The sequence below is a fragment of the Quercus suber genome, unplaced genomic scaffold, assembly GCF_002906115.3.
Source record: "Quercus suber isolate HL8 unplaced genomic scaffold, Cork oak 2.0 scaffold_276, whole genome shotgun sequence".
NCBI classification, from domain to species: Eukaryota; Viridiplantae; Streptophyta; class Magnoliopsida; order Fagales; family Fagaceae; genus Quercus; species Quercus suber.
Window position 1 is genome coordinate 813,821 of NW_027069732.1, and position 10,600 is coordinate 824,420.

At 36.0% G+C, this 10,600-nt stretch overlaps 1 protein-coding gene and 1 long non-coding RNA gene across 2 annotated transcripts; one reads left to right on the forward strand and one right to left on the reverse strand.

Moving 5' to 3' along the window:
- The first annotated feature begins 385 nt into the window (after nt 1–385).
- LOC136070994 (uncharacterized) lies at nt 386–2,412 on the forward strand. The gene is made up of 2 exons (XR_010632274.1): nt 386–708; nt 1,551–2,412. It is a non-coding gene; the product is annotated as an uncharacterized LOC136070994 (long non-coding RNA).
- Nucleotides 2,413–4,343: 1,931 nt separating this feature from the next.
- Nucleotides 4,344–5,351, reverse strand: LOC112016090 (protein FAR1-RELATED SEQUENCE 5). The gene has a single exon (XM_024048597.2). It carries the CDS (start codon nt 5,349–5,351, stop codon nt 4,344–4,346), a length of 1,008 nt encoding a protein of 335 aa, XP_023904365.2.
- Nucleotides 5,352–10,600: the final 5,249 nt, after the last annotated feature.

The following is a 10,600-nucleotide window of genomic DNA, read 5'->3' on the forward strand; positions in this document are numbered from 1 at the left end:
TTCATTCCGTTTTTATATATTTATTTAATAAAACGTTGTTTTCTTTGTGATTTTATGTATATATATATATGAGATATATATATTAGGCTTTTAAATCAAACCAACACGTGATTCCATATTGTTTTCAAAGTATGATATATTAGAGATGGGTTCAAGTTACACCTGGTGTAACTCTAAAGAGTTACACCTTTTTTAAACGATTAGATTTAGGTAGATCCAATGGTTAAAAAAAGATCCTCATTATTACAAATATTTTTAATAAAATCACATTAATTATCTTCATTTATTACTTGTTAAATCTATCTCTAAACCCCAAAAAAAAAATACGTCTGACTCTCTCTCCCATTATACGTTTGGTTCATTTGTCTCTCCGTTAGTCTTTCTCTCTTTGAAAAAAAAAAAAAAAAAAAAAAAAAAAAAAAAAAAAAAAAAAAAAAAAAATTTTTTTTTTTTTTTTTTTTTTTCGGTACACACTCTCTCTCTTTTCTAAACCTGCTTTTCTCTCTCTCTATCTCCTCCTCCACTTCCACCTCCACAAGATGCCGGCAGAAAAAGAAGAAAGAAAATAAAAACCAAGCTGAACACTGTTGTGGGTCATTTTCCCCCATGCCAAACAAGATGTTTTTCGGACAAAGGTGGGTCATCATCTCCGACTTCCCACTCGGCGGCAATGGAGACTTGGGCACTACCCACTCATTGCCACACGAGGTGAGTCCACTTTCCCCTTCTTTTTGGCCAGATGAAATTCTAGGATTTTCTTGCCCCATAAAATAAAATGATCTGCCATAGGTGTTCTTGATTTTTTAATTATTTGCTTTTCTTTGATTCCCTTTGATAATCATGTTGATCTATTTGATAATTATAGTTAAGTCCTTGATAAAATGGTGTATGTTGAGTGATTTTTGTACTGGGTAATTAGGAATTCATGGCCAATTGATTACACAACTTTGGCTCATTCCTTTTGTGCTCCAACTGTTTGATAAAATACCCCAATGAATTTTTTTTTTTTTCCATTTAAAAAAATTTGGGTATGGTCTTTTCATGAAACTTGCCTATTTCTAGATCATGCTAGAAGTTATATTTTTTGCTTAGATATGATCAAGATGGGTTCAAGTTCATTTTGGCACCTGTGTATACATGCACTGCAATGTGCAAAGTGAATCTGAGATATATGTGGTGAGGACAACATTTGGTTAGATGATTTTTTTGTTTGTTGTTTAGGCTTATTTTGATGTTAAAGAGGTGGTAAATGTGTGATTGATGGCTGTTTATTATTGTATTTTGAAGTGTTCTTTATATTTATGGATGTAGTATTTTCACCCATCCACAGTTATTGCCATTTGGATGTGAGGGCCACTTAGTTAACCTCTCTTATGTTGCTTGGAATTTGATTTTGCAGTAGTTAACCTCTCTTTAAAATTATCAACCTATATAATTCTCTTTGTTTGGCTACGGTTGGTGACTTTAGGGTAACAACTATATGGTTTAATTATATACCATTTTGTTCTACCAAAAAAAGAATTTATTTAAGTTACCTTTCTTTGTCACAGGGATTATACAAAGCTATTGAATGACTCTAATTGCTAGGCTACAGAATTTAAACTGAGGGTGATATAAAGGAATTTCTCAAATCCTTATGGGACTGTAGTGATGTCCAACCTATGTGGAATAAACTGTTCAGCTGGGTTAGATGTGATTTCCCGGCCTTAAATTCCTTTTCAGACTTGGTTGAGCTGGTTGGGCAACGAAAGCAGAAATTGGACCTGATTGCAGTAGTAGCCTATTATGTTTGGCAGTGAAGAAATAAATTGAGAGCAAATGAATCAATTATCCCTCTTTAAGACACTTTGATCTCGGCAGCTCAACTCCTGACAGATTTCCAAAAGAGAAGACTAGTCATTCCATCTTGAAGCCTGATGTCCGATTCTGCTCCTGGTATTGGAGTGTATCAAGACAAAGACTTGGGCAGAGAGGCAGAATGCCATAACTGTGCATTGGAAGAGTTCAAGCCAAGACTAGTTTTCTGTAGTTTTAGGATTAGTTTTTAATTGTTAGCTGTGATTTATATACATGTGTAATGATCTGATTTTTTGTAAAGACTAGTTCCATATTAATTCACTTTTGAACTAGTCTATAGTCCTTCAAACGTGGGGTTACAGCACTTCTTGATTTGATGCTTGAAATTTGTGGCATTTTATTCATCCAAACTTTTAAAATGCTTAGGTGAAAACTTGAAAAGTGGCTGATGTGTATTTTTGTTAGAAACAATTGTTTGGAGTCTTTGGACAGCACAAAGTAGTTTTACTAGAGAAATCATTGGAATTTTAGGATTGTTGAGATGCCTACTTGAGTAGGTGAGCTAAGGGCTTTCTATGATCTTTATAAGATTGGTCCACTGGATTCAAGAGTGTTTTTATTCTTCTTGTATGGACTTCATTGACTACCTTTGATTGTATTCGGGAATTTTTTTTGTATACATCATGGATGCTTATGCTTCTACTTCTATCAATAAAAGTTGCCTATTACTTTTAAAAAATAACTTGACATAGATTCTTGGAATTTACACACTATTGTACCGAGAAAATTGCTGAATTAGCAATTGTAACTTCTATAACAAGCACTTATTAAATTAGCATATATTAAATTGTAACTTCAAGTAGCATTACCTAACATAAGAGGATTCAGAGGCAATAAAGTGCAGTAAAGTGCAATCCAGTGCAGCTATATTAATGCAATGCAGATATAGAAAAGTGCAGTAAAGTGCAGTGCAATGCAGCTATACTAATGCAGTGCAGAAATAGAAAAGTGCAGTAAAGTGCAGTGCAGTAAAGTGCAGTGCAGTGCAGCTATACTAATGCAGTGCAGAAATAGAAAAGTGCAGTAAAGTGCAGTGCAGTGCAGCTATACTAATGTAGTGCAGAAATAGAAAAGTGCAGTAAAGTGCTGTAAACAGTGCAATAAACAAAGTAGAACTACTAATGCAATGCAGTAAACAAAACGGTGCAACAAAATAGTGCAATAAAGTGCTGTAAACAGTGTAGAACCTCCTCAAAACAAGAGGTGAACAGTAAAAAATCTGAAAAGAAAAAGAAAAGAAAAAGAAAGTCATATGTCCTTAAATAACAGTATTTCAACACAGGTCCTTACAAACACATTGTTAATGACATTAAATTGAATCAAAAACATTATTCCAACATAGGTCCTTAAAAAAACAAAACAAAAAACCAAATAAAACTATTTTATCATGATTAACAACATAGGTCCTTAAACATAGTTCCTTCAGCTACTTGGACTCAATATATATATATATATATATAAATTCCACCAAGGAATGATAATTTTGTGATTCTCTTCAGCCACATGTACCTACAGTAGAACAAAAAAAGGTATAAGTAAATTTGAAACATGAGATATATATTATTACAATAAAAAATTCTTTAAAAAAAAAAAACTCGAAAAATGTAAAGAAAGAACTCACTTTATGCTAAATCATCAATATCATTGTCATCAACCTCTGTAATGTTTTCTTCATCTTGGTAATCACTTCCTTCGCCATTATATTGTTTACAAGTACGACGATTATGACCATAACCCCCACAAAGTTGACAAGATCGTCTTTTTGTCGTTGCACGAGCTAAGGATATTTCAAGCCCACCTTTAATTCTCCCACCAGGACCCTGTTTCTCAGTACTTTTCTTTCGACCTTTGGTTTGTGATACATGTGGATCTTTTATATTCAAAGGAACAATGACAGGGCAGTCTTCTACTTCAACAATGTCAGCTGATTCACCACTCTTGTGATGCATATCCATTTCATCATCTTCCTTATCTTCAAGTAATTCATTTTTCATTCCAAAAGCTTTCTTAAGGGTGTGGTCTAAGTCTGAGATTATCATTTTATATATATCTTCAGATTTTTCAGCAAGGTTAGACAATTGACTTACACGTTGGCAAACATGGATGCTTCGTAAGGCTCTTGACATATGATGCTCATCCTCAAAGCTTGATCTATATTCAACACTTTTGAGTTCTTTATTTGCTTCTTTTGTCCAACGTTGTAGGATGTAGTGGCTAGGAATCTGAAAAATATTTTTAACCTGGAAGATTAATAACATGTGCCTACAAACAATTCCCATAAACTCAAAAAGTTAGCAGTCACATTCACAAACTTTTGATTCCAAGTTCAGCTTCACAATAAATGCATCATCTGGATCAAAGGAACTTGTTACTTTGTACCTATAAAAAGTTCCATTTTTCTCAACCTTTTCCTTTGTAAAGTGATTACTACTCACCAATTCTTTTTGGAACTTGCTAAATATGGTTCTCGTGTATATAGAAGCAGCTTAATGCTCTATTTTTGAGCCAATTACCAAAGAAGGTGTTTTATGTCTTGAATCAAAGTCTTCCTTCCTTTCTTTCTTATAATGACTGTCCACCGCCTTTGCAAATTTAACCACAAAATCCTTTAATGTAGTTCTTGAGTTAACAAAGGAGTCAAAGAACGCATTGATGCTTTCACTTCTCTGGGTAGTGTTCATTCCTGCAAAGAAAGTATTTCTATTGTAAACCGGTACCCATGACTGTCGAATATTATATAATCCTTCAAGCCATTCATTTCTCTCCAAGCCATAAGTCAATATTAGGCTCTTCCAAGCCTCCTCAAATTTTTCCACACTGGGTGACTCACGTATGCATCTCTTCAACTCACGTTTGAATATTGACTTCTTATGATATATATGGGAAAGTTTCTCTGGAAATTTCTTCTTAATATGCCAAAGACAAAGACGATGACGAGTTCTTGGGAATACCTTTGCAATAGCTGCACCCATGGCTAAATCTTGATCTGTAATAATAGATTTTGGTTCCTTCCCCCACATTGCTTGAAGCCAAGTTTCAAATAGCCACACAAAAGTTTGTTCTGTCTCATCTTGCAACAATGCACAACCAAATAAAATTGATTGACAATGATGGTTTAACCCCGTAAAAGGAGCAAATGGCATGTCATACTTGTTTGTTTTGTAAGTTGTGTCAAATGTCACTACATCTCCAAAGTATTGATAAGCCATTCTTGATCGTGCATCCACCCAAAAAAAATTAACCATATGGCCAACATCATCACATTGAATTGCATAAAAGAAATTGGAGTTTTGAGCTTGTTGTTTTTGGCAATAATTGAGGACAGCTGAGGCATCTCCAGCATCTAGGTTTTTTCCCCTAACATCTCTCAAGTGATTCCAACGATCTCTACTTGTAAATGTCTGGTCACCTACATTGAACATCATGGCAACTTTTCCTGTTGGAAGACCTTCTTCACCAAATTTTTCAACTAGACTCTTAGCAGCAGTAGACATTTTTTTGTGGCATCGGAGGTATGACACACTTTTTGGACTAATAATACCATGATTGTGGTTGTTGTCAAATCCCTTCACAACTCATTTTTGCAACTTCTTATTCTTCATGACCCTAAGCATTGCTTCACATCCAGTTCTAAGACTTGAGCAACTTCTACGGGCCTTGTTTTCATCATCTCTACTCAAACCACTGTCTAATGCATTTTTTGTTTTGCGCTGCCCTTCACTACAACATACATAAATACGACTTGTTACATCATCACTTCTGGATGCTTTTTTACTTGTAAGGATACGGATTCCAAAACCTTCCTTTTTGGCAAATTCTTTGTAAAAAGTTTCAACATCATCAAGGGAGTCAAATTGCATTCCGACATATGGCTTGGATTTCAACTCACAATCACGAAAATCTTCAAGCGGTAACTCTTGCTCTGATGGTCTCGAATTGTTTGGAACATCATCACATTCCATTTGCGATTTAGTAACTATAAGAACCAATACAAATAATGAACACAAATAAAAAATACGCAAACATTTTAAATAAAAATGTTTAAAACGACAAAGATATAAAAATGTACACAACCATAATCAAACACTCAAATTGACTTGAAGTTGTAAATAATGACAAAGATATAAAAATGTACATAATCATAACCAAACACTTAAATTGACACTCAAATTCAATTTCAACTTTGAAAACATGAGATTTTTTAAATGATAAAAAAAAGAAAAATATTCCATCAGTCTAATTACTGATTTGGAACATGAAAACAAGATATTTCTACTAGATAGTATTTTTTATTTATTTTTGCTGTTTGTCCATTATTATATCATTATCGGCCACCTATATAAGTTCATGTCTCTTTCTCGCAAAAGAAAAAAGAATTAATATGTTCATGGCTAGCTTCAGTGATTTGTTTTGTTTATCAATTTCTTCAACTATTCAACACTGTAAGTCACAGTGTAAGTTTTTTTTAAGAGCACTCACAACTTGGGAATGTAACTAGGGAACTACCAACGATGTAAGTCAGTGTAAGTTTCTCTAAATTTACTACACATACAATGGTTTTATATTGAATATGTATTTTAAGTTCTAACAAATCTGTATTGCCACATGATTCTTTGTGAACCATTTACTGTGTTCCAGAAAAGAAAAAGAAAAAACAGAGCACACACAATAGAAAAGAAAGGAAAAATAGAAACAAAGTACTCACAATGGTGGAGCTTTAATGCAATTTGTACTTACAATAGAAATAGAGTCACAACACGTTAATGCAATTGGTGTCTTTTTTTTTTTTTTTTTTTTTTTTTTTTTTTTTTAAATTTCTGGCAGCAACCTGGAACAATGGTGGAGCAATGTAGAGAGTCAACCCAGATAAAGAATTACATTAAAAAAAAAAAAAGGAAAAACAGTTGACCTTGAGAGAGAAAGAAAGAGAACCAACCTGCAATTGCTATGAGCTAAAATAATGGTGACCCAAGAAACAGAGTACTCACACACACCACAGTGCTTGGTTTCCACTGTGACTTGGTTTTTTTTTTTTTGGAACAATGGTGGAGAGCGATTGTATCAAATAGAAACAAGCACTCACAACACGTTAATGGATTTTTTTTTTTTTTTTTTGGCGGCAACCTGGAACAATGGTGGAGGAGCATGTAGAGACTCAGACAAGACAAAGGATTGAACACAAAGTAGAGAGAAGAGAGTCAACGTTTTCTTTTGTTGGGTTTAGGGATAGTGAATGCAATAAATAAGGGAATTAATGAGATACTTGTAAGAATTTAGCATTAATGAGGATAATTTTTTAACCGTTGATTTACTTAAATCTAATGCTTAAAAAAGTGTAACTCTTTAGAGTACACCAGGTGTAACTTTAAATTTGATTTCTTTGGTTCATTCCGTTTTTATTTATTTATTTAATAAAACGTTGTTTTCTTTGTGATTTTATGTATATATATATATATATATATATGAGATATATATATTAGGCTTTTTAAATCAAACCCACACGTGATTCCATATTGTTTTCAAAGTATGATATATTTCTTTTATTGTACATTAGCATAGATTATGGTTGATCGTGTAGTCATTCAGCAGGGAAACTTTTAATGTGGGAGAAAAAAAGTTTAAAAGGTAAAAGTTGAGAGGTTTAAATTTCTTTTTTATCTAATGTTTGAGATTAAAAGTAAACTTTCAATTTCAACTCTTAGGGAAATTTCATGGGTACAAAGTCTTGTTGGTTATTGGCTTGCATCAAATCTCAACCCATGTATATACGCATCAAAATTAATTGAAGTTTACCACTCTTAATTATGGTTTATTTATGATGTGCGCTCTAATTTTTTTAAAAAAATTGCAACCTACACCCAAATTCAACATTTGAAGTGAATTCATCATCATCCAAATGAGTTCATATATACCATATTAATGAGCAAATTAATCTCAAATTAATGTACTGGTTGCAATATTTTTTAAGTTTAAGTTCTCATTATAATTTCTCCCATGGGTTAGAGTAGGTAACTATATACAAATTAATTAATTTAGATACTGATTTGAATGACGGTCCATTCGATCCAAGTCTGTCAACTTATGTTCACTTTGGTCAATTTCTGTCTAGTTCTTTCCATTTTGGTCAATTTGATTCAATTTGGTTTCATTTAGTTCATTTGGTTCAATTTGGTGCATTACAATCCATTTTGATGCACTTGAGAATGGAAAAAGATGTTTCTCAAAAAAAAAAAAAAAAAGAAGGAAAAAGATGAGTTAGAGTTGAAATTACCTATTCTAAATCTAAATTTATTAAGAAATATAGATGACAAAATGTAATATTATTATTGTAGGGTCAATTTTTGTTGCCTAAGCCCAAAGGATATGGGTTAAAGCCCAACGAACCCAGAACAATGAATTTATAGAGAGTGGATCGAAAGAGCTGGGCTGGATATGAAGCACAGAACAGTTGGCTAGGTTACGTGCAGTGATGATAACATGAACTGAAACTTAGATAACTCTATGAATGAATGTCCGAAGAGGCGTTTTATTGAATGAACCGTGATCACAATATTCAGAGTTACAGTAAAGCTTTTCTCTCTTGATAAGAATGAACTTTGTCAGTGATGTTTGTCGGACGGAGCTAATCCCTTCTCCTTCCCTGTTGTACACACCGGTGTGGTGCCTGCCACAACGCCTCCGATGCCAAAGTTAGAATATAGGATTTTCTTTGTAGGAAAAGTAAAATGAACAAAAGCGAGTAGAGTAAGCAATCTCTCTTTCTTCTTTTGCTTCGTATTCTCCTCTGACCTGCCCAATTATTACTTTTGAATCGTTCTGGACTATTAGGTTCTTGGCCCAAGCTCTCTTCCAAGCCTCAAACCTGTTAAAATCCCTTCATATTCAGCTTCGTTGTTGGTCGCCGGGAATCGTAGCTGTACCCCGTACTTCAGTACCTCACCCTCGGGAGTGGTTATGACAACCCCTACTCCTCCCCTTTTCTGTGTAGACGAACCGTCAGTCTGCACCATCCATAATTCACCCCCGGTGGCAGGACTCGGCTCGTCTGGACAAGTAAACTCGGCGATGAAGTCAGCTAGAGCTTGTGCTTTGATGGCCGTCCTAGGATGGTATTCCACGTCGAATTGGCTGAGTTCGATCGCCCATTGGACCATCCGCCCTGCTGCTTCGGGCCTGCTCATAGACTTCTTGATGGGTTGGTCCGTCATTACCACTATTGGGTTTGCCTGGAAGTATTGCCTGAGCTTGCGCGAAGCTACTATCAACGCAAACGTGATTTTCTCGATCTTTGGGTACTTGAATTCAGCCCCTCAGAAGGCTTGACTAACATAGTAGACGGGGAGCTGTTTTCTGTTTTCTTCTCGTATTAAGGCTGCACTGACGGCCGTGGAGGAAACGGCCAGGTATAAATAAAGGTTTTCACCTTCTTTGGACGGGCTCAAGAGCGGTGGGTTGCTGAGGTAGCGCTTCAGCTCTTGGAAAGCCGTTTCACATTCGTCAGTCCATTCGAATGCCTGCTTCAAGGTCTTGAAGAATGGCAAGCACTTGTCGGTTGCTCTGGACACGAACCTGTTAAGCGCTGCAATCCGTCCTGTCAGCTTCTGGACTTCCTTGACGGACCTAGGTGATGCCATATTGAGTATGGCATGTACCTTTTCAGGATTTGCTTCTATTCCTCTCTGGGACACCATGAATCCGAGGAATTTTCCGGAGGCGACACCGAAGACACACTTACCGGGGTTCAACTTCATTTGGTATCGCTTAAGGGTGTCGAATGTCTCCTTAAGGTCGTCCAGATGCTCCAGTTCTTCCCTGCTCTTGACGAGCATGTCGTCGAAGTAAACTTCCACATTCCTGCCTATTTGTTTGACGAACATTCTGTTTACTAACCTTTGATAGGTTGCTCCGGCGTTCTTCAGACCAAAGGGCATTACCTTATAGCAGTAGAGTCCCTGACTGGTGATGAATGCGGTCTTGTCCTGATCCTCGTCAGCCATCTTTATCTGGTTGTATCCTGAGAATGCATCCATGAATGTTAACAATTTATGCCCGGCCGTAGAATCAACTAGTTGATCTATCCTTGGGAGCGGGAAGCTGTCCTTTGGGCAGGCCTTGTTCAAGTCTGTGAAATCCACGCACATTCTCCATTTTCCGTTTGCTTTCTTTACCAGGACGACATTGGCCAGCCAGTCTGGATAGTATACTTCTCTGATAAAGCCTGCGGTCAGGAGTTTGTTTACCTCGTCAGCAATTGCTTGGTCCCTTTCTGGCGCGAAGGTTCTTCGTCTCTGCTTGACGGCTCTTTTTTCGGGGTCTACATTCAGTTTGTGTTGAATAACTTCTGAGGATATACCTGGCATGTCGTCATGATTCCAGGTAAAAACATCCAAGTTCTCCCTGAGAAATTGAATGAGTCTCGTCCTCATTTCAGGACTTAACATCGTCCCTATTCTGGTTGTTTTCGTTGTCTCCCCTTCGATCAATTCCACCACTTCCAGTGCTTCCGCTTTTTCTTCCTCTTCTTCTTCTACGACCCACGTGTGGTTCTCCTTAGCTGCTAGGACAGCTTGATAACATTCTCGAGCTAGAACTTGGTCTCCTTTTACCTCACCAACACCGTCATCTGTTGGAAATTTCACCTTCAAGCAGTACGTGGATGTGGATGCCTTCCACTTGTTGAGTGCTGGCCTTCCGATGATGACATTATATGATGACGGACTATCAACTACTAAAAAGTCTACCT

Bases quoted from the DNA above. Each gene is read 5' to 3' on its own strand.
- LOC112016090 (XM_024048597.2), bottom strand. From the start codon at position 5,351: ATGTCTACTGCTGCTAAGAGTCTAGTTGAAAAATTTGGTGAAGAAGGT.